Source organism: Salmo trutta, chromosome 7 (assembly GCF_901001165.1).
Source record: "Salmo trutta chromosome 7, fSalTru1.1, whole genome shotgun sequence".
NCBI classification, from domain to species: domain Eukaryota; kingdom Metazoa; phylum Chordata; class Actinopteri; order Salmoniformes; family Salmonidae; genus Salmo; species Salmo trutta.
The window spans coordinates 37582347-37606702 of NC_042963.1; the positions used below are offsets into that span (position 1 = coordinate 37582347).

The 24356-nt window shown below is 42.7% G+C and overlaps 2 protein-coding genes across 2 annotated transcripts; both read right to left on the reverse strand.

Annotated features, from left to right (window-relative positions):
• Window positions 1-1436: 1436 nt before the first annotated feature.
• Window positions 1437-8335, reverse strand: actr6 (actin related protein 6). The gene is made up of 11 exons (XM_029758760.1): window positions 8095-8335; window positions 6731-6848; window positions 6527-6595; window positions 6257-6380; window positions 5894-6029; window positions 5531-5587; window positions 5303-5401; window positions 4837-4915; window positions 3046-3217; window positions 2795-2933; window positions 1437-2644 (listed from the first exon to the last, which is right to left on the reverse strand). Exons 1-11 carry the CDS (start codon window positions 8160-8162, stop codon window positions 2515-2517), a joined length of 1191 nt encoding a protein of 396 aa, XP_029614620.1. The 5' UTR covers window positions 8163-8335; the 3' UTR covers window positions 1437-2514.
• A 130-nt stretch (window positions 8336-8465) lies between these two features.
• LOC115197343 (E3 ubiquitin-protein ligase Hakai) lies at window positions 8466-11793 on the reverse strand. The gene is made up of 6 exons (XM_029758759.1): window positions 11720-11793; window positions 10996-11163; window positions 10814-10914; window positions 10577-10660; window positions 10189-10262; window positions 8466-10000 (listed from the first exon to the last, which is right to left on the reverse strand). The coding sequence occupies exons 1-6, from the start codon at window positions 11730-11732 to the stop codon at window positions 8980-8982; spliced, it is 1461 nt and encodes a 486-aa protein (XP_029614619.1). The 5' UTR covers window positions 11733-11793; the 3' UTR covers window positions 8466-8979.
• Between the last annotated feature and the right edge of the window lie 12563 nt (window positions 11794-24356).

Sequence of the window (24356 nt, forward strand, 5' to 3'; positions counted from 1 at the left end):
GAAGCTCTGTGGTCTAAGGGAGATCATTCCATTTAAGTTCAGCACATGATGCCTTTGATCACTGTTTCAAGAGCAACTTGAGAGCCTTCCCTTCTCTTTCCATGCTTAATGCTCTCTGCTTTATGTCCTCTAGTGGGTTCTCTGTAGTGAACAGCACTAGCGTGTCTCCGTACGTTTCGACCAAGTAGTTCCATGTGTTCCACTACTGCTCTCCATTGTGTTTCTAAAAATTAGCCATTAAGTGGACCAAATGACCAAAATAAAAGCTTTGGGCCCCTGAGAACACACTGACACACAATGCACTATTTCCCACTTATCTAAGTTTGGGGTTTCTTAGATTGATCCGTTCCTCCTGCCCGGTGTGTCGACTAGTTAGCTGGCGACTTGCCACCTTACCCAACTTTTTCTCACAATGTGCAGTTCGTCCTCCAGTAGCTTCAAAAGCCTCTCTGCCAAGGATGACTGTTTCCTGCGGAGTTCTTCAAAGCTTTAGTCTTTCCCAGCAGTACTGTCCTGCGTTCAGATCCCAAGTGATGAAGTGCTGGAAGCCATGACACAGTTTAGGATTGGGTAAGTAGGCACAAAACAGAAAATGTTTTTGAAACGCTTGCTGCTGTTGAGACTTGAGACAAGTTAATTGACAAAGAACATGTGGCAATAGGGTTCTTTATTGACACTAACCATTTAGATAAATGTGGCTATTATTTACCTGTTTCTTTCCGTCATCTCCTTTTTCTTCTCCAGAAGTTATACAACTTCCGAGTATTTTCCACTTTGAGCATATTGCTAAGAACATATTTGTTCTCACATTTTGCAACAAGCCACTGGAGGGCTTCCCCCTCCCTTTCAATCTGCTGCTCAATTGTTATTTATTGTAGGCCATCACCATATGTGAACAGGATGATGGCATGTCTCAAAACCATCTCACTGAAAAGACCCATGTGTTCTTCCACTGCACTCTTATCAGCTTCTCTTAATGGCTCATCGGTTGGGATTACCAGGAGGAATACATATGTCACTGGACGGCACAGACAAATGCTATGTTGAATCTCTTCTTTAAACCATTTTGGAGTGGTCACTGTCGGAACACTGCTCCAGTCTGGTGTTTCAATCACTGTGACCACCATACAGTGTAGCTGGTAGTGCAACTGACTGCTTTGTGCAACTGACTGTTTTTGCCTACATTTCTATATACCCAGGATGGTATTTCTAGAGGAACTCTTGCCAGAGATTATGCTGCCAAGAAGCACAATCTTGACTTCTGGTAGTGCTTGGCCTGTCACAGAGAAAGAGAGCAATCTCAGGTTGCCTTTCCAGACATGAGCAATGGCGATATGAAACTTGAGCAAATCATGAACAGTTTTTTCCTGCTTCCTACAAACATTATACTGTATTGCTGGTGTCCATGTCAAAAATACAAAAACATGCTTTGTCCCTCTTTGAAAATGTAGGACTTACATGACTGGAAGGCATGCAAAAACTTGCCATATTTCCATGATCACTCATAGCCACCAATTTATTCTGGAGTTGAGTTGAAACTGATATCATACTACCAGCTACACCCAGTTTCATTTGGTACAAAGTACAGATATGTCAGTGCCTTCTATGCACAGGTAACAATATAAGCCTAATCAGCATAACAACAGCATATATAATGCTTCAGGCCGTTATATAATGCAGACAGTTGTTTCTTCGCTTTCCTCAAATAAGTAATTGTTTGCCATCTTTACCCACAAGGTCTGTTGTTAACAGTAGTTTAGTCACATAACTAAAGACACCAGTGCCTAATCTCAATTTGGATTTCTCACCTATTCTTGCCATGGTTATTCATCCTGTTACACCAACAGGTATAATGCATTAAAATGTGGTTGTAATGCATCTTGTCATAAGCATGCATGACCTCTTACATGTGTTATCTCATAATGATCGTCAATAAATAACAGCCACTTTAGTCAAGTGCCAGATGTAACATTTGAACAAATGGGATCAGAACGAGCCTTTCCTGCAGAGAAAGTTTTCTAGAACCTTAATTCTCATAGAAATCAATATATGTTCTTCTATGACACAGATGGATCCATGATCCCGCTTCAGGAGATCAGTTTCTCCCCAGACAGTAGTTGATTCTACGAAAGTTGATAGTGAAGTTGAATCTGTAAGTAGGGGGGAAATAATCATCAACATCTAACAGACTCTTGAGGAATGTGTTTACTTAGCAAATAAACTCACTGGAGCAATTTAATGATGAGTGAGGGGCTTTAGGGGTGATTTGTTACTGTATTGAGTTAGAATTTTGTTTTATGGTTTGCCAGCAAACCCAGTGGTAAATATGAATTGGTAAGTTCTACACTCCTTTGATGGACACTACCTGTGATTCAATAATAACAGTACTAGAAATCTAAATTCCAATTACATTTTCAGTTTTTTTTTTAAAGTAATTGTTGGATCTGCTGTAGTTGCTTCAGCCATCCTCTGCCCAATGACCTTTGTGAGACAAATGATTACAACTAAAGTCCTTTAGATGTCAAACTTTTCTTCACAAATGAAATGTCCATTCTCCTCATAGTCCTCGCGAGTGACCACCATCTCATCAAAGTCTGGGTTTTCTGCCAGGAGCTTGCCTCCTTCCCATGGGTAGGAGATTGGACTACGGACAGAGAAAGGTAACGTGTTCATTTACAAATCGGTGATAAGATTTTACTCCCTAAATAAAAATGTTAAGCCATGAAAAGTAGTTGCAAACTCTAGTGTTTATTTCTTCTTCAGGCTTCTAAATAGACCCTGCCTGTGCACTCACTTGGGTGGCTGCAGCACAGAAACCTGGAAGTCGGTGGGGGCGAGGGAGCGGACCTCTTTGTACACCCGATCTCTGAACCCTGGGAACAATGTGTTACCCCCAGTGAGGACAATGTTCTTGTAGAAGTGGGGCTGCATCTCTATACAAGGAAACAGGAGAGAAAATGTCATTTTATTTAATTGACACCTCTTCACCTGTTCAATCTCTTGTATGACTGTGAGTGAAAGTGTGATGATTGTTCTTTCTCCTACCCTCTGGCATGTTGTTGATGGAGTTGACTAGCGCTTCAGGGATGCCCATCTCATGGATGCCGATGTCTGAGGGGTGAAAGAGCATCTCTGGGACGGCAAACCTCTCATTGGCCAAGCGCAGGATCTGCTCTCCGGTCTTGTATTTCCCTGTGAAATTCATCTCCTCTCTTGGCTGGGGGAGACACAGAGGATGGTCAGAAAACAGGGGACTACTCCATCCACAACCTCCTTAAATTGTAATGTAAACTCTGCAAAAAAATAAACGTCCCTTTTTCAAGATCCTGTCTTTCAAAAATAATTTGTAAAAATCTAAATAACTTCACAAATCTCCATTGTAATGGGTTTAAATACTGTTTACCATGCTTGTTCAATGAACCATAAACAATTAATGAACATGCACCTGTGGAACAGTGGAATGGTCGTTAAGACACTAACAGCTTACAGATGGTAGACAATTAAGGTCACAGTTATGAAAACTTAGGACACTAAAGAGGACTTTCTACTGACTCTGAAAAACAACAAAAGAAAGATGCTCAGGGTCCCTGCTCATCTGCGTGAACGTGTCTTAGGCATGCTGCAAGGAGGCATGAGGACTGCAGATGTGGCCAAGGCAATAAATTGCAATGTCCGTACAGTGAGACCCCTAAGACAGCGCTACAGGGAGACAGGACAGACAGCTGATCGTCCTCGCAGTGGCAGACCACTAACAACACCCGCACAGGATCGGTACATATGAACATCACACCTGCGGGACAGGTATAGGATGGCAACAACAACTGCCCGAGTTACACCAGGAACGGACAGTCCCTCCATCAGTGCTCAGACTTTCTGCAATAGGCTGAGAGAGACTGGACCGGGGGCTTGTAGGCTTGTTGTAAGGCAGGTCCTCACCAGATATCACTGGCAACAACATCGCCTATGGGCACAAACCCACCATCAATGGACCAGACAGGACTGGCAAAAAGTGCTCTTCACTGACGAGTCACAGTTTTGTCTCACCAGGGGTGATGGTCGGATTCGTGTTTATCGTAGAAGGAATGAGCATTACACTGAGGCCTGTACTCAGGAGCGGGATCGATTTGGAGGTGGAGGGTCCGTCATGGTCTGGGGCGGTGTGTCATAGCATCATTGGACTGAGCTGGTTGTCATTACAGGCAATCTCAACGCTGTGCGTTACAGGGAAGACATCCTCCTCCCTCATGTGGTACCCTTCCAGCAAGCTCATCCTGACATGACCCTCCAGCATGATAATGCCACCAGCCATACTGCTCGTCCTGTGCATGATTTCCTGTACGACAGGAATGCCAGTATTCTGCCATGGCCAACGAAGAGCCCAGATCTCAATCCCATTGAGCACGTCTGGGACCTGTTGGATCGGAGGGTGAGGGCTAGAGCCATTCCCCCAAGAAATGTCCGGGAACATGCAGGGGCCTTGGTGGAAGAGTGGGGAAACATCTCACAGCAAGAACTGGCAAATCTGGTGCAGTCCATGAGGAGGAGATGCACTGCAGTACTTAATGCAGCTGGTGGCCACACTGACTGTTACTTTTGATTTTGACCCCCTTGGTTCAGGGACACATTATTCAATTTCTGTTAGTCACATGTCTGTGGAACTTGTTCAGTTTATGTCTCAGTTGTTGAATCTTATTATGTTCATACAAATATTTACACATGTTAAGTTTGCTGAAAATAAACGCAGTTGACAGTGAGAGGATGTTTATTTTTTGCTGAGTTTAAGTGTAACAATGAACGGAAAGTGGGTTCAAATAAATGCGTGTGAAAAATCCATACCTTGCAAAAGCCCTTCTTGATGGAGCTGAAATCTGGTAGCACATAATCTCTCATCACTGTGTTGTCCTCTCCTTTTAACCTGCAAACCGAGGCGATCACCACCTTTAAATCAACACTCACTCAATGTCTCACTCACCTACTGACATAACTGCTTCAATTAAATAGTAGCCTACAAGTTTGGGGCAGCAGGTAGCCTAGTGGTTAGAGCGTTGGGCCAGTAACCGAAAGGTTGCTGGATCGAATCCCCGGGCTGACAAGGTAAAAATCTGTCGTTCTGCCCCTAAGCAAGGCAGTTACCCACTGTTCCCCGGTAGGCCATTGTTGTAAATAACAATTTGTTCTTAACTGACTTGCCTAGTTAAATAAAAGGTTAAATAAAAAAAACTGTCCTTAGAAATGCACATACAGACTTGTGTCTTGTTTAGCAGGCGAGACGATGCTCTAATAAAACTGAAAATGTCCTTACTGTGCTATATCCATGTCCTTGTAGAAATCCTGGGATACATAGCACACATCCTCTTTCACCTGATTGATCACATGGGTCTCATCCATGACATGCAACTGCCTGTTGAGGAAGGACATTAAGCGCAATAAAATTATATCAATTACAATTCTGCACAAACACGTGACATTGGAGAAGCTGTAGAAAACTATGAACACAATATTCAATGTCAGTTTGACATGACAATCTTACCTATATGAAATAATCTCCTTCAAATGATTGGTCAGTAGCTTGCCCCCTACGTTGATCCTACCAAGGAAAACCAAATGAAACCATGGTCAACTCAAAATAGTGCTACATGCTAATAGCTAAGTCCCAGAACCATTTCGCATTAGCTTTAGGGCACAGCACAAATAAATAACACCATATTTCATACAATATGTATTTTTAAGACCTCCATGTGGAGGTTACAGGTTTGGTAAAAGGTGTATATAATACAATTGCGATCTGAAATATTCCAAACTGATTTTGAATCATGTCGTGGCACGTTTTTGAAAATGATAGTACTTTTTGGTAACATTTTTGCACTGTTAATGTTGAACAGCAAGTGTTAACCTGCATATCCCATCCTTCATTTTCTTCCCCCTGCAGTAGGGGACTATGTGGGTGAAGGAGAAGCCACTGTCCACCACGATGCAGCACAGCTCCTGGTTGTTCACCTGGAAGTAGCGGTGGGCGCTCAGGGATCCAGCTGAAACAGAGATGACATCCGCATTACACAGCCAAGAAGGAATACTTTCTACCATTATCACAGCCAGGTCTATATCATCATAATTTAACTTGCATTGGGTTGAATTTATCATTCAGTCACAGTGTAAGATCAAAATATAGATATCTTAGATCTAGCATAGATACTAATTGAAAATACACAAGCCTTCGGCCACTGGGGAAGTCCTTTACTGAGTACATTGAACTCACCATTAATTCTGAGAGCTGCTTGGAACTGGTATTCCTCAAACAGGATCTCATTCATGGACTCCTGAATGGAGGTGAAGTTGAAGTAGGGCTCTGTGATCACTACACTGGTGTCTGCAAAGTCCACCTGCAGCCATAACATACACATTGCAACTTCTTTCCCACTGTTATCGATCTCCACCTATCTTCAATTCCATAGGGTTACTTACACAACATTTGTGATTCAGCTAATTGTGGAAAATCATTCATCACAACACATTGGATCAACAGCACCTTAAACATTTCCTTTCCAAAGAGGTGATCCCACACTTTTCTTTGGACATCCCAATTAACAAGGTAACCCTGCAACAAAACAGACGATAAAAATAATTTTAGTCTTTCGGATGCAGTGCCCCTTTTGTCCGCCAAGCCTAGGAATAATTTACTGGCAAGATGCAGCGCAACCCCCTGGACGACACGGCCAGATCACGTGCGCACCTTTTGGAAAGGGAGAATGTAGAAAAGTCCTGAGGGATCCTTGATTTCATCCAGTTGGTTGGCGGTAAAAGTCTTCAACCTTGACGTCTTGGAGCGAAACTGACAATTTGGGATAACGCTATGGGAAAAGAGAAACAAAAGCACTCTGCTTGAAATCCAAATGGTCTGCCGGTTAAAGAGGTAGTTTAGGATTTTACAACTTAATGTTAGATGGTTCCTCATCCTGCAAGTAGTCTATGGGCCAGGATAAACTGTAATCAATGGTTCGGTTTTCTTTACACAGCCACTACAAACGTAACTAACTTTAGATTTGGTATTTTTATTTTAACTTTAGATATGTTTTTTACATGCCCACATCACTTCCATTGATCTTAACTTGCAGTGGCTTAAGTTAGCTGAAGTTTGCAGTAACTGTTTAAAGAAAACCGAACCACGCATTACAATTTCTCCTGGCTCGTAAACAACTTTCAGGGTGAGGAACCATCTAAAATCAAGTTGTAAAATCCTGAAATACTCATTTAAAGATATGATTATTATTGATATTTCCCATTGATTATTGAAAAATATTATAAGTTATAAATGCCCCATGAGCTAGTACGACTGTTTCTCTATTACCCAAATGAAAGGTTTTATTACTCCATTGTTTACAAACAACAAGAACATAAAGCTTCAAAATATAATGTACATGTTATGAAGTGTCAGTCCTTGCATCTAGCTAGAGAACAGCCTATGAATTTGAGAAGTAGTTCATTGCCCTAGCCCCATCTGTATAGATGGGTTAGCTGACAAATTCAGGAAAACGATGTGCACGCATCAATGGGGCAGAAATCCATGAGTTGTTGTGATTCTGGATGGCCAGATAGCTACCAACAATGACAAACTGCCATGTGGGGAATCGTAAGTGACTAGTTGCAACAACTTTAATCTTGCTGTTGATACCATCCTGTCTTGTTCTGACTGATTTCATGTCAATGCTAATATGGATAAAATCTAGTTAACCAACAAGTAACGATGTATTTGAGAGACAAGTGCTCATTGTGGAAATGTATTTATGTTTAATATAAACATTGAAGAGGAAATATAATTTACACGTTGTCAACAATCTAAGCCAATCCCGTCTGTTTTGCCTCATAGTTGTTGCTGAACAACCAACCTGTCTATACCAAAACAAGTGACGGGGCTGCCGTTTTGCTGAAAAACGATTCACAGATTGAAGCTTTAACCATCCGATCTCATTATTCCCTTAAAATTGGTCACAATAATAGATGCATTTTTTCCTATTAAACATCCAACAATAAAAAGCACAACGGTATACTTATCCAGTTATATTTGTTAGCTAGCATCATAGCTTGTAACGTTGTTACCTGACTTTTTCGTGGCTGTATCCAATTTTGGCCGAATAAGCTCCGTTATCAAGAACTAAAGTGGTCATTTTCTGTAACTTGCGAGACTTTACCAGGGCCACTTAAACTGTAGTTCAATAAACAATCAAACTACAGTAGCTAGCTACATAGCTGAGCAAATACCATCGTGCGCTCTTCTAGCGTGCTTCTTTCTGGTCAATCATAGCTCAAGAAATGTGTCCTTCCAATAGTTAGGCCGGGAGGAAGCGTGTTTTATAACATTAGTTCCGGACCTGTACCAACAAACATTGGCATCTTGTAAATCACAATCCACAAAGTTCCGACAGTGTAAAATATACGCCTACAAGGTCCTCCACAATAACATGATCAAACTGGGGTATGCAACCTTTATTGTTATAACATTTGGTAAAAAACTCAGTTGCACACATTTCAGAAATGGCAGGTATTTTTGATCATTATTTTCATAGCATCAGTAGATTCATTTTGTTTAACGTCTCTCCCAAAATATGAATGGCCAATGCCTCCACAAAATGTTACCAAACACATTAAATCATTTTTGTAACACATTTGTAACCATACATTTAATCAAATTCTGTCCCATTGAAAAATTCACCAGGCATTACGACATCTTTGGAAAATTACAAAATAACATTTCCATGTGTCTGAATAAGGATTGATTTCAGAAAAATGTAATTAAGTTCAATCTTTCACAATTTATTTGATGAGGATTCAAAAACATAGAAATTATTTCTAAAACCTATTGAGATGTTCAGAAAACCTGAAGTGAGTCTACAGGTTTCCATTAGTTCCACTCACTCATATAGGCTCCATATTTAAACTAATCAACACAATGTCTGAACTCTGAACTAGGTTTTGTGGGTGAGGTTACTGATAGTAAGAGCGGTAGCGGGACTGGTCTGGGTGCTGGGGAGGACCAGGCATCTGGCCATGGGGTGGGGGCCGCTGCATGCGGGACGGGTGAGTGCCCCTGGGGGCTGGCCACATCCCTGGGCTCAGTCCCCCGGGCTGGTTAAAGGGCGGGCTGAGAGTGCCCCGATCCTGCTGCATGGAGCTTGGATTGTAGTGGTGGGGAGGGGGCGTGTTAACAGGAGGACCACCGTGTTGGGGAAGGGGGCCTGGGGGAGGTGGGTGGTTCATGTAGGGAGGCATCTGGCCCATGATGTGTCCGGGTGGTGGGGTGATAGGAGGCAGGCCTGAGGACATGGGAGGGACCTGGTTGTAGACCAGATGAGGCGTACCGGGGCCCTGAGGAAGGTGCTGCATAGGGTGGCTGAGGGTGGGTGGCGGCTGAGGGGGTGGGCCGTAGTGCTGCTGCTGGGGTGGGAGGGCCATCAGGTGGTGGGGCTGACCAGGGTAGTCTCCATGATGGGGGTGGGGAGGGGGCATGCCCTGGGTAGGCTGGGGAAGGGGCGACTCCCCAGAGTCATCCTGAATGGGCACAGTGATGAGGTTGCTGTGCTTGCGAGTAGTCACCGTGGCAATGTGGAACATCTCCTGACCCAGTGGGGGGCGATGGAGGCCAGAGGGGCCCAGTTCAGAGGAGGGGGTTGACGGCGAGGCGGGAGGGGGCTGGCCATAGGGGTCGTGTCCCTGCAGCTGTGGGGGTATGAGGGGGTGTCCTTTGGCCAGGTGGGGCAGTGGTAGCAGATGAAAGTGGTCAGGTGGCTCTGAGGCCAGTTGTGGATGCAAGGGCTCTAGGCATGGTAGAATGCCCCCTCCTGCAGCCTTGGCTGCCCTTATGTGTCGGTGGTTGACATGGGCCTGCAGGTCGCGCTGGGACAAGTAGGTGCGCTTGCAGCCCGGAACGATGCTGCACATGTAGAGGACGCCCCGCAGGCACTGCTCGATCCGCTGGACCGGATCTGTGCAGCTGTATAGGGTGAGACTAATCTCAGGGTTTAGTAAGGGAAGTGGAGCCAGCGACAACACACGCATTACATCAACACATGCTTTGAGACTTAGCAGAGAGACTAGACTGTGCACTCACAATGTGAGGGAGATGGCTCACAACAGTTCATGACTAATTTAACTTGTACAGTATAATCGAAGGCAAAGGTTTGAGAGGCAATTTACCCTGGACACATCTTTTCCATCTTCTTCTCATGGAGCAGGGCACAATCATAGCAAAATACATGCTTGCAGGGAATCTGTGGAAGAGGAACACTGTTAGCACACATGAGCGCCAAGTGTCAAGCACAGGAGGCTGGTGAGGGGAGGACGGCTCATATTCATGGCTGGAACAGAGTAGATGGATTGGCATCAGACACATGGAAACCATGTGTTTAATGTATTTGATACCATTCCACTGATTCCGCTCCAGTCATTACCACAAGCCTGTCCTCCCCAATTAAGGTGCCACCAACCTACTGTGGTGTCAAGGCATAAAAATGAATGAATAAAGAGTGTGGATTATAGTTACTTGCAGAAATATTCCTAGTGAGGGAAGGAGGCATAAACTTACCATGCGTCCATAGAGCTTTATGGGAAGGCCACATATCTCACAGAAATGAACTGGCGTGTCGTCCTTCTCGCCAACCAGATTCAGCTGAAGAGACAAAACTAATATTTTCACATTTAGCTGTCTCTGAAAGAATACACACAATATGCAGCCTGCAACATCATGATAGTGTTATTTTGGGTCGCAACAAATTAGAGGAGTAACCGTGATTTAGAAGAAAAATAGAGAATGGACACTTACTTTGTAGTCCCAGAACATGGGCTTAGGGAACCTCCTCTGGTTGCCTAACGCATCTCCAGACTTGCGCTCAAATCTATCTTCCTGCTTGAACCCAAAGCCCTCTAAAACATTAAGGAATACAACTGGCATGAATGGCAATTCTGGATGTGCTTCTCTCTCCTTCAAGCCACCATCATGCTTACCTTCATCATTAGGCTGGGTTTTGGAGGGCAGTCTGCTTAAGGGTCTTTGTGAGTGGTTAACAGCCTTGCTTCTGACTGGCTGCTTGGCTATCAGCTTAATCGGGATCCGTCTGCGTACATCAGGGCCCTCAAGAATGCTTGAACCATCAGTGCCTTGTAGATCAGTGTCTAAAAATAATCATGTCACAATGTCAATAGCCATAGCTAGTTCAATGTGCACATTTATCTTTTTTCAACGTGTTGGCTGTAACTGTTTAAACTAATGCTTGGGTCATAGATTATTATCCTCTAAGGTCTCTGCTTGGGCCAGTGTCAGTGGTCACAAAACATGCTTATATCCTGCCTGTCTAGTTTGCTACTTGTTTGCATGCTAACTTCAACAGGTTACTGTTGCATAGTGGTGCTACATGGTCTACTGGGATGCATTTTTGCATCCTTTACCTAACTACCAATATCAACTACAACAATATAATATGTATACAGCTAGCTAACGTTGGCCATAAGCATATAGCTACTGTAGCTCGCTAGCCAACTGAAAATAATGCGAGCTAGGCAGTGCTAGCCCTCAAAGGCCTTGAGCCCAATACAGTTTCCTGTCTGTGTTTTCGGCTCTAGCTACCTACAGGAAACACTGCATAATAATAAAAGCCACTGCAACACAAAATGTATCATATGTACACCATACAAAATAGAACAAATGGATGTACACATACAAACTCCTCACCATTTTGGTACATTATCAAATTATTGACGCATTGCAGTATGGGAAAGGATTGTTCTTCTTCTATATATTTGTATTGGCCGATCGCAACCAACTGAAAGGCACATATAGCGCCACCAACTGTACTGGAGTGTAAGGCCAGTCGCAGCCTTCCTAATAATCTACTGTAGTTCTCTTACCTGGCCGTATGTTTCTGCCTACTGTTCTGGAGTGTGAATTCATTACACGATGTGACACAAAAAGGGTAAGGAAAAAGGACTGGGAAAAGGGAAGAAAAATTGCCCTACCGCCTAACCTGGGGCGGCAGGTTAGTTGAATATTGTTTTTATTTACATTTTTGCTCTTTTGCACACCAGTATTTCTACTTGCACATCCTCATCTGCACATCTATCACTCCAGTGTTCATTTCTAAATTGTAATTACTTCGCTACTATTGGCCTATTTATTGCCTTACCTCCTTACTCATTTGCACACACTGTATATAGATTTTCTATTGTGCTATAGACTGTACATTTGTTTATCTCATGTGTAACTCTGTGTTGTTGTTTTTTGTCGCACTGCTTTGCTTTATCTTGGCCAGATCGCAGTTGTAAATGAGAACTTGTTCTCAACTGGCCTACCTGATCAAAACTCAGCAGGACAGAGTGTCTCCTCTGCTTCATGGGAAGGGATTTTACTGACAGATTTGTGAGGGCCTTCCTGAATAGAGAGCAATAGCAAATGGATGGATGCGAAGGGAAGCCAGGCTTCCCAAATATTTGACCAATAAAAATATAAAAATAATTTTTATTCATTTTTCGTCCTTCTCTGTGTTTTAATATTTTTGTCAATTCGCAAGAGGCTGAAATAATCTGAGCGAGGGAAACAGCGCCCCTCTGTCTCAGTATGTGTAGCCCATGTATTTGATGCTGTCTGGACCGAAGAGTATAACATGTTGCTGCCGTAGCATTTGATTGATGCCAAAAGCATTTGGCCTCCCTTATTAAAAAAGAATAATAATTAACCAATCAGCATTGAGCTGAGCTCAAATGTGGGTTGTACTGGTGCAGCAAAACAACCTCCAAGGGAGGCCAGTTTGGATTTGACTTCACACCAATCAAATAACTTCCTAAGAAAAACTTGTCTATTTCTGGTCTGCTTGTGTTGATATCCTGAAGTAGCTAAATCGGCTAAAGTTTGTCTGGAAGCAAGATGTCGGTGTCCGTGACCTGGCTGGTTTTTCTTTTGTAGTACGCAATTGTCTGTAGACCTTGCCACATATGTCTCATTTCTGAGCCATTGAATTGCGACTCCACTTTGTCTCTATACTGACATTTTGCTTGTTTGATTGCCTTGCAGAGGGAATAACTACACTGTTTGTATTCGGCCATATTCCCAGTCACCTTTCTTGTACCTCATCACAGTGGGTACAACATCTCCTATGCACTTCCTTATAAACTCACTCACCGAATCAGCGTATACGTCAATATTATTCTCTGAGGCTATGACAGAGGAACGCAACATCAGGAGGCTGAAGAAATGTGGCTTGTCACCTAAAACCCTCACAAACCTTTACAGATGCACAATTGAGAGCATCCTGTCGGGCTGTATCACCGCCTGGTACAGCAACTGCACCACCCACAACCGCAAGGCTCTCCAGAGGGTGGTGCGAACCCTCCAAGATCCCCCCCCACAGTTCCCCAATAGCTGTCCCTCAACCATTCGAGACCCCTCCCACAGTCCCCCCCAGGAAGAAAAATAAAAAATGCAATTAATTCGATTCCCCACCCCCAAGAACCCCCCAATGCACCAACAACCAAGAGAATGAACGAAAGAGAAAAATGGAAAAGACAGAAGAAAACAGCAAGCAACAATGCAATTTATTTTTTATTTTTTATAACAATAAATGTAAAACAAAGGACATCAAGGAAAACTAAAATCATAACAGCAATGCCAACTGTATATGTTTGTGTGCATGTCTGGCACTATTACATGTATGTGTGTGTTCTTGTATGTGTTTATTTGTATGAGAGTGTGTGTATATGCATGTGTACAAACACCTGCATGGCATCAGCCTCAGGCAAACCAGCATTAGTTGTAAAAACACTGCCACTTAGTGTCATTCAAATGTACTTTTTATTATGTTTTATTTTGATTATTTAAAATTTTTTACTTTTATCTTTGACCATCATTCTATCTCCCACACAGCAACTCCACTCCCACTTGTCTCCACTTCCACATACCAACCCTCAGCTTCCCTCAGCCCATCCCATCTATCTCTGCTGGTCACCCACTTCGGGTTTCTATGCAACACATATCTTTCAACTATGCTGTGATGTTTAACGTACAATTTCAATCGATCTAATCGAATAGAATCCACAGATTGCGAGTTGAAGATAAATACTTTTACTAAGAGTATAAGTATATTAGTAATTGACTGACCTGGTCTCTCCAGATCTCCTAACAGTACTATTTCTAGGGTGAATTTTAGATCAATGCTATGCATTTTCAGCCCTTCCTGAACCTGAGACCAGTTTTGATCCTTTATATTGGGCAGACAGACCAGTTCCCTATCTCCTCCCTCTGCCACCTGCCTCCTCCATTTTTAGGGTAATGCTGTAATCAATTGGTTGTACTCTTGGATTGAGCAGACCTTTCTGTACAATTCTGATAACTCCATGAAGGACATAACTCTACCATTTCAATTTACAATATAATTTAAGAACAAAATACCCTTTTCAAACATCTTTCCCATAAATACAGGTATTTTATCAACCAGCACATTTGAGTTCAGCCATAATATTTATTGTAATATTTGTTCTATCTTTTCAGGGGGATGAAATTGAAAATGTAGCCAGCTCTGCAATGCTTGTTTGAAAAAGAGTGATACTTTGAAAAAAGTATCATGTTCAGTTTATCGAAAATGAGACATGGCAATCTGCACAAAGGCAAAAAGGCCATTTTTAAACAATAGATTAGCTTTTCTTAGTAATCTACTTGAGAACAATTTAAGGTTCAAATAAAACCTTTGAATGAGTGAAGCTTTTAGAGAGAGGTTTAGTGCTTTTATATTTAATAATCTCAACCCACCCACTTCATATTCATTATATAGATAGGCGTTGTATTTTGTCTGGTTTTGCGTCCCAGATGAAGCGAAATATATTTTGCTCATATGATTTGAAAAATGAATCATCAGGAGTAGGCAGCGCCATAAGTAAGTGAATAAACTGAGACATGACTAAGGAGTTAATCAGGGCAATTTTTCCATAAATAGACATGTATTTACCTCTCCATGGTTGCAGGATCTTGTCTATTTTTACAAGTTTTCTATTGAAATTCATTGTGGAGAGCTTATTTATATCTTTTGTGATATGAATACCGAGTATGTCTACTTCACCATCAGCCCATTTTATAGGTAAACTGCAGGCCCTCCGATTTGACACACTGAACTCTATCAGAGAAGTAGGTGGTGAACCAGGTGAGGGAGTCATTTGAGAAACCAAGGCTGTTGAGTCTGCCAATAAGAATGTGGTGATTGACAGAGTCGAAAGCCTTGGCCAGGTCGATGAATACGGATGCACAGTAATGTCTCTTATCGATGGCAGTTATGATATTGTTTAGGACCTTGAGCGTGGCTGAGGTGCACCCATGACCAGCTCTGAAACCAGATTGCATAGCGGAGAAGGTACGGTGCGATTGGAAATGGTCGGTAATCTGTTTGTTAACTTGGCTTTTGAAGACCTTAAAAAGGCAGGGTAGGATAGATATAGGTCTGTAGCAGTTTGGGTCTAGAGTGTCTCCCCCTTTGAAGAGGGGGATGATCGCAGCAGCTTTCCAATCTTTGGGAATCTCAGACGATACGAAAGAGAGGTTGAACAGGCTAGTAATAGGGGTTGCAACAATTTCGGCACATCATTTTAGAAAGAGAGGGTCCATATTATCTAGCCCGGCTGATTTGTAGGGGTCCAGATTTTGCAGCTCTTTCAGAACATCAGCTATCTGGATTTGGGTGAAAGAGAAATGGGGGAGGCTTGGGCGAGTTGCTGTGGGGGGTGCAGGGCTGTTGACCGGGGTAGTGGTTGCCAGGTGGAAAGCATGGCCAGCCGTAGAAAAATGCTTATTGAAATTCTCAATTATAGTGGATTTATTGGTGGTGACAGTGTTTCCTAGTCTCAGTGCAGTGGGCAGCTGGGAGGAGGTGCTCTTATTCTCCATGGACTTTACAGTGTCCCAGAACCTTTTTGAGTTTGTGCTACAGGATGCAAATTTCTGTTTGAAAAAGCTAGCCTTAGCTTTCCTAACTGCCTGTGTATATTTGTTCCTAACTTCCCTGAAAAGTTGCATATCACGGGGGCTATTCAATGCCAATGCAGTACGCCACAGGATGATTTTGTGCTGGTCAAGGGCAGTCAGGTTGGGAGTGAACCAAGGGCTATACAGTTGAAGTCGGAAGTTTACATACACTTAGGTTGGAGTCATTAAAACTTGTTTTTCAACCACTCCACAAATTTCTTGTTAACAAACTATAGTTTTGGCAAGTCGGTTAGGACATCTACTTTGTGCATGACTGTCACGACTTCCACCGAAGGTGGCTCCTCTCTCTGTTCGGGCGGTGCTCGGCGGTCGTCGTCGTCAGCCTACTAGCTGTCACCGATCCATTTTTCCTTTTCGTTTGTGTCTGTCTGTTTTATCACACCTGTATTCATTTAGTTGATTTCAATGGGTTTATTTACACCCCGCTGCCTGTTAGTCTTTGTGCCGGATTGTTCAGTGTTACTTTGTTAGGGGTGCGTGTATGCACCACAGGGTTTTCTTTGCTCACGGTAATGTTACCGTTTTGATTTATTCATCTAGGAGTAGAAGTTTCTCCTCCGTGTGTTGTGTTTCTTCCCTGTGTGTGGCGACTTCGTTTTAGCGTGTTTTCCCTCATGTTGTTGTTTGTTTGGGACTCCTTGAATAAACGATTGTGCCACTGGGACTTCCTTGCTCTCCCGCTCCTGATTCCTACACCTCCCTCCTACTAGGAGGTACATAACAATGACACAAGTCATTTTTCCAACAATTTTTTACAGACAGATTATTTCACTTATAATTCACTGTATCACAATTCCAGTGGGTCAGCAGTTTACATTTACATTTAAGTCATTTAGCAGACGCTCTTATCCAGAGCGACTTACAAATTGGTGCATTCACCTTATGATATCCAGTGGAACAACCACTTTACAATAGTGCATCTAAATATTTTAAGGGGGGGGGGGTGTTAGAAGGATTACTTTATCCTCTCCCAGGTATTCCTTAAAGAGGTGGGGTTTCAGGTGTCTCCGGAAGGTGGTGATTGACTCCGCTGTCCTGGCGTCGTGAGGGAGCTTGTTCCACCGTTGGGGTGCCAGAGCAGCGAACAGTTTGGACTGGGCTGAGCGGGAACCGTGCTTCCTCAGAGGTAGGGGGGCCAGCAGGCCAGAGGTGGATGAACGCAGTGCCCTTGTTTGGGTGTAGGGCCTGATCAGAGCCTGAAGGTATGGAGGTGCCGTTCCCCTCACAGCTCCGTAGGCAAGCACCATGGTCTTGTAGCGGATGCGAGCTTCAACTGGAAGCCAGTGGAGAGAGCGGAGGAGCGGGGTGACGTGAGAGAACTTGGGAAGGTTGGACATACATAGTTTACATACACTAAGTTGACTGTGCCTTTAAAGAGCTTGGAAAATTCCAGAAAATTATGTCATGGCTTTAGAAGCTTCTGATAGGCTAATTGACATCATTTGAATCAATTGGAGGTGTACCTGTGGATGTATTTCAAAGCCTACCTTCAAACTCAGTGCCTCTTTGCTTGACATCATGGGAAAATCAAAATAAATCAGCCAAGACCTCACAAGACCTCCACAAGTCTGGTTCATCCTTGGACGAACAATTTCGAAATGCTTGAAGGTACCACATTCATCTGTACAAACAATAGTACGCAAGTATAAACACAACGGGACCACGCAGCCGTCATACCGCTCAGGAAGGAGATGCGTTTTGTCTCCTAGAGATGAACGTACTGTGGTGCGAAAAGTGCAAATCAATCCCAGAACAACAGCGAAGGACCTTGTGAAGATGCTGGAGGAAACAGGTACAAAAGTATCTATATCCATAGTAAAACGAGTCCTATATCAACATAACCTGAAAGGCCGCTCAGCAAGGAAGAAGCCACTGCTCCGAAACCGCCATAAAAAAGCCAGACTACGGTTTGCAACTGCACATGGGGACAAAGATCGCACTTTTTGGAGAAATGTCCTCTGGTCTGATGAAACAAAAATAGAACTGTTTGGCCATGAGGACCATCGTTATGTTTGGAGGAAAAAGGGGGAGGCTTGCAAGCTGAAGAACACCATCCCAACCGTGAAGAACGGGAGTGGCAGCATCATGTTGTGGGGGTGCATTGCTGCAGGAGGGACTGGTGCACTTCACAAAATAGATGGCATCATGAGGCAGGACAATTATGTGGATATATTGAAGCAACATCTCAAGACATCAGTCAGGAAGTTTAAAGCTTGGTCGCAAATGGGACTTCCAAATGGACAATGACCCCAAGCCTTACTTCCAAAGTTGTGGCAAAATGGCTTAAGGACAACAAAGTCATGGTATTGGAGTGGCCATCACAAAGCCTTGACCTCAATCCTGTAGAAAATATGTGGGCAGAACTGAAAAAGTGTGTTCGAGCAAGGAGGCCTACAAACCTGACTTCATTACACCAGCTCTGTCAGGAGGAATGGGCCAAAATTCACCCAACTTATTGTGGGAAGCTTGTGGAAGGCTACCCTAAACGTTTGACCCAAGCTAAACAATTTAAAGGCAGTGCTACCAAATACTAATTGAGTGTATGTAAACTTCTGACCCACTGGGAATGTGATGAAAGAAATAAAAGCTGAAATAAATCATTCTCTCTACTATTATTCTGACATTTCACATTCTTAAAATAAAGTAGTGATCCTAACTGACCTAAGACAGGGAATATTTACTAGGATTAAATGTCAGGAATTCAGTAAATGTATTTGGCTAAGGTGTATGTAATCTTCTGACTTCAATTGTATCTGTTTCTGGTTCTACATTTTTTGAATGGGGCATGCTTATTTGAGATGTCGAGGAAGGCACTTTTAAAGAATAACCAGGCATCCTCTACTGATGGGATGAGGTCAATATCCTTCCAGGATACCCGGGCCAGGTCGATTAGAAAGGCCTGCTCTCTGAAATGTTTTAGGGAGTGTTAGACAATGATGAGTGGTGGTCATTTGACCGCAGACCCATTACGGATGCAGGCAATGAGGCAGTGATCACTGAGATCTTGGTTGAAAACAGCAGAGGTGTATTTGGAGGGCAAGTTGGTTAGGATGATATCTATGAGGGTGCCCGTGTTTACGGATTTTGGGTTTTACCTGGTAGGTTCATTGATCATTTGTGTGAGATTGAGGGCATCAAGCTCAGTGGCGGTTCTAGACCATTTCAACTGGGGGGGGGGGCCAAGCTGGGGCCAGTTGTACTGTTAAAGGGGCTAGTTACATTAGACGTTATTGTTGTCATATCGTTTTCTTCAGTGAAAAATTATTTCATACTCCATATTTAGGGGGGCCACAAGGGGGTCCAAAATTGTTGTCACAGGGGCACTGGTTTCTGCCCCCCCTTTCTGCAGGCTATCTCTGCAGTAGATTGCAACTCCACCCCCTTTGGCAGTTCTATCTTGTCAGAACATTTTATAGTTAGGGATTGAAATTTCTTGGTTTTTGGTGGTCTTCCTAAGCCAGGATTCAGACACGGCTAGGACATCCGGGTTGGCAGAGTGTGCTAAAGCAATGAATAAAACAAACTTAGGAAGGAGGCTTCTAATGTTAACATGCATGAAACCAAGGCTTTTACGGTTACAGAAGTCAACAAATGAGAGCACCTTGGGAATAGGAGTGGAGCTAGGCACTGCAGGGCTTGGATTAACCTCTACATCACCAGAGGAACAGAGGAGGAGTAGGATAAGGGTACGGCTAACGGCTATAAGAACTGGTCGTCTAGTACGTTTGGAACAGAAAGTAAAAGGAACAGGTTTCTGGGCACGATAGAATAGATTCAAGGCATAATGTACAGACAAAGGTATGGTAGGATGTGAATACATTGGAGGTAAAGGCATTGAGTGATGATGAGAGAGATATTGTCTCTAGAAACATTTATACCAGCTGATGTCACCGCATGTGTGGGAGGTGGAACTAAAGGGTTGGCTAAGGCATATTGAGCATGGCTAGAGGCTCTACTGTACAGTGAAATAAGACAATAATCACTAACCAGAACAGCAATGGACAAGGCATATTGACATTAGGGAGAGGCATGCGTAGCCGAGTGATCATAGGGTCCAGTGAGTAGTTAGGCTGGCTGGAGACACGGCGATTAAGACAGCTAGCAGGCCAGGGCTAGCAAGCTAGCAGAAGGGCCTTAGAGGGACGTCGGACAGAGGAAGTCTCTTATAGCCTCCACGTGCGGAGAGTCCTTGTGCGGTTACGTTGATAGACCAGTCGTGATGGATTAGTAGCGTTCCGTGTAGCGAAGGGGTCCAGTCCAATTGGCAAAATAGGTATAGTGGCCCAAGAAATTGGCCGATGGATCTCTTCAGCTAACAGTCCAATATGGTCTAGACAGCTAGCGGGCCGCAGCTAGCAGGCTAGCAGATGGGCATTCAAGGGACGTCGCGACGGAGGGGCCTGTTGGAGAAAAAAAACCCTTGGGCAGATTACGTCGGTAGTCCAGTCGTGATGGATAAGCAGGGCTTCGTGTAGTGAAAGGGGTCCAGGCCAATTGGCAAAATAGGTATAGAAGTACTTAATACATTGAGGTACTTAATACTGTGTTATAGTCTCCTACCATAATGATTAGATCAATTGTTGCCTGTAAGTTCAATAAATTGGTATAAATGTTTTCGAAGAAGTGTGAATCATCCTGATTCGACCATATAGATTAATGAGACAAATCTCTTTTTCGTACACTTTTATATTCAAAAGGATCCAACTTCCTTGCGAATCATTACTAACTATTTGCACATTCAGATCAAAATTTTTGTTAATTAATATCATCACACCCTTTGAGTTCCTTTGTCCATGACAGAAAATTATTTCACTACCCCATTCCTTTTCCCACACAACTTCATCTAAGGAGTTTCCTGTAAACAGTATATGTTATATTCCTTTCCTTTTAACCATGTAAAGACTGATCTTCATTTTTTATTATCTACTAAACCGTTACAATTATAACTGGCTATACTTATTTCACCCCTTACCATAACTAGATACTATTCTCAGTCTAAATTGACCATAATTAGTGCTTGTAATTATAATTATAATTAGTGCTTGTACTGCCATCAGATGTATTATGAAGGTCAAAACTAGAGCTTTCAAATGTCTGATATTTAGAATTCAAGAAATAGCAATATTTGTTCTAGCAATATTTATTTTATTCCCTTGCCTGTTTGCCTGTGAGCCAATGCCACAGATGTTAGAAAATTGAGACAAGATATTATGTGTGTAGCAAATCTGAGTAGGTTGATGTGTATGATATTGGATGTGATATTGTGAGAGTGTGTACGATGTCTGTATAAGAGTAAGACTATAATGTGTGATGTCCAAATAAATAATAACTCTAATTTGCATGGTTGAGTGTCTATGTGTGTAACATGTAGTGCGTGTAGCCTTAATATTCATGATGATAATTGTAATCCATATCGTATCACCATCATAGTTGCATCATAATTACCTTTAACATAATTGAAAAACACATCCCAGCATTTCCATAGCAATTGACGTTTCACATGATCATGAGAGACCTTGCATTACTCTAGAGATGACTTCACTACAGTACAAACATATTCCGTACAATATGTTATTATTCCCCAATGCCCCTATTCTGATATCTTCCCCTTGCTTGTTGTAAACATATATAAACCTGTAGACAAATACATAAAAAAGATAGACAAACAATAAAGACATTAAATTATAAAACAGTTCTCGACAATAGAAAGAGAGGGAGAGAAGAGAAAAGAGAGAGTGAGAGAAGAGAGCAAGAACAGGTGAGCGTGTGTATGTATTAGTCCATATGTGTAAGCAGGCATGTAATTGAGTATGTTATGTGTGTGTTCATATCCACTTCATAATGTTCAGATATTTTTACAGTTCCCATACCTTCTTTTTTTCATAACCTGAAGTCCATGTAGAATTTAGTACAGCCACAGTGTTATGGAGCTGTCTCGGAATAGCTGTCCATCTATAAAGAGTTTGTCCACAATGATAAAGGCACGCTTACCATTCTCCCTTTGTTGTCTTTGTACCGGATACAGTCTCTTACGACGTTCGTTTATCTCCCTTGGAAATTGGTAATTGAGACGGAATTTGGTCCCTTTATTTTCCCTTCCCCTGCTTTTGATAAGCTCCTTTTGTTGGTAGTGTTCAAATTTTGCGAGGATCGGTCGGGGACCCTTTGTCTTGTCATTCCGAGCTCCAAGTCTGTGTACTTGGTGGAAAGCCACCTTGTTTACAGTCTCTATAGGAAGTTTCAAGGCGGATTGCATGAATTCTCTGATTGCGCCCTCTGGATTATTGGATGCGTCCTCAGGAATCCCAGAAAAAAATTGATTTTCACGCATGCTACGACTTTGTATGTCTAGTAGCGACTCCTTCATCACCCTGTTTTCCCTGAGTAGACAATCCATGTTGGAATCGTGGATTTTTACCTTGGCTGTGAGTGTCTTGTTTTCTCTTTGGAGCATGAGAATTTCACTCAGGATGAACTCCAAACTCCCCCTCAGCCCTGCTACCTCCTCACACAACTTTTTCAGTGTTGCATGCATTCCAGCCAGAGCACTAGCCTCTACCTCAATGGTAAGTAAATTGTCCGTGTCTGTAGATTAATCTGTTTTTCTTTTTTTTGTCGGGTTAAAGTTATTTTGTGCGGTGGTCAGATCTTTCCATGATGGAGTATGTTGTTCCTCCATAACGTAAAGCTGTTGGTACTCGTCGATTTCCCTCAGGAGCTCCTTAGTATCCAGATTGGCTCTTTACTGCTTTAATGTTTTAATATAAACAACAAACCGAGTGTAGACAGTACAATGTTCGATTGCGTGCTCTGATGACGTATCTGATGACGTATATCCGATCAATACAGAGATGGCCCCAATATAGAAGGGTAGTCAGTGGACATTCACTTCAAAGTGTTTCCTTTCAAATGGTACCAATAATATGCATATCCTTGGTTCAGGGCCTGAGCTACAGGCAGTTAGATTTGGATATGTCATATTAGGCAAAAATTGAAAAAAAGGGGCGGATCCTTAAATGACGACGTTATAACAAAAACATTGTAACTTGAAGAGTTTTCACAATATGTCCCTGATGTTTGTATACTGTATGTTGAGTGGAAAATGTCCAGATCAAATAGAATGTTTTTGTAAAGATGAAATGTTAGTTGTCTAAATTGGATCTGAGTAAAATCCAGACCTTGCCTTGTAACTAGTGACGCCCAGAGAACTTGCCATAAAGACGGAAACGCCCCTTTCTGACCCAAGGGTATAAAACATGGGAGTTAAGAATGAACATATCAGACTAGGTGACCACGAGCTGCAGCCAAGGTCCGAGATAGTAGCAAACCGAAAACGCAACACGAGGTTGAAGAAGACAAAGGAACCTTTTAACAATCTATGCTACGGATGAGTAGCTGTGTCTAAGAGGGTGAACTCAAGCAGGACCACCCGGTTACCACTCTCCAAGGAATCGTGTGTCTACACTGCTTTCATTCCTACGCTGGAGCCCTGAGCTACACGGCTGACCGTACTCAGAAGACCTCCTTTCAGAACAAGGGTGAGGAAACAGACCACTAAAAGAAAGGACAATGACATCGTGTGGACAATCAGAGAGTTACACCCTGTAACAACAGAGGTGCCCCCATCAAAGGAGAAGGAGGAACTCAGTCCACGTGGAGATACCCCATCGGAGACCTTCGATACGTAATTACGTCATTATATTCTGATCCATAAGAGCGGCAGCTCGGGGCAAGGTTAGGGCTCAACTAAGCATAGTTTACAAATGTACCCGTGTGCTTTTCTCTCTTTCTCTCTTTTTGAATCCCCATTTTGTGTAACGTGTCATATTGTGTTGGCCCGCTAGGGACCTGTTTCATTGTAGTAAGTTCAAATCAATAGCCTATCTTTGTTTATTTTATATTATCATTTTAGCTTGTTAGTAAATAAATAATCAACTCAATTGGTGTGGTATGGACTTATTTAGTGGGACTCGGGTTTGTGCAGATTCCCGGCTTATGCGACATTCAGGATGAGACTGTAGAGGAAATTAATTAATTAGCAACTGTTGTAAAATCAATATTCTGATATTCTTTGAGTTAATTTGGGAAATAGAAACTCAATAAAACCAAACCTTCCCATGGTGCCCCAGGTTATTGAGTTAATAATTACCTGATTCATTTAATCACGTAATTATAAACAGTTAATCATTCGATGAACAGCAGTCGTCACAATCAATACAACATCACTATTTAAGATACTCTTTGAAGAGGTAGGGTTTCAGGTGCTTATGGAAGATGGGCAGGGACTCTGCTGACCTAGCTTCAGGGGGAAGCTGGTTCCACCATTGGGGTGTGTTACGACTGTCGT

Excerpts from the sequence above, each read along its gene's own strand:
- LOC115197343 (XM_029758759.1), bottom strand. Across the intron at positions 10,915-10,995 it reads AACCCAGCCTAATGATGAAG|AGGGCTTTGGGTTCAAGCAG; the intron begins GTAAGCATGATG and ends TTAATGTTTTAG. Across the intron at positions 10,661-10,813 it reads CCATGTTCTGGGACTACAAA|CTGAATCTGGTTGGCGAGAA; the intron begins GTAAGTGTCCAT and ends TTGTCTCTTCAG.
- actr6 (XM_029758760.1), bottom strand. The coding sequence starts at position 8,162 with ATGACCACTTTAGTTCTTGATAACGGAGCTTATTCGGCCAAAATTGGA. Across the intron at positions 6,596-6,730 it reads ACATTCTCCCTTTCCAAAAG|GGTTACCTTGTTAATTGGGA; the intron begins GTGCGCACGTGA and ends GTTTTGTTGCAG. Across the intron at positions 5,402-5,530 it reads AAGGAGATTATTTCATATAG|GCAGTTGCATGTCATGGATG; the intron begins GTAAGATTGTCA and ends CTTCCTCAACAG.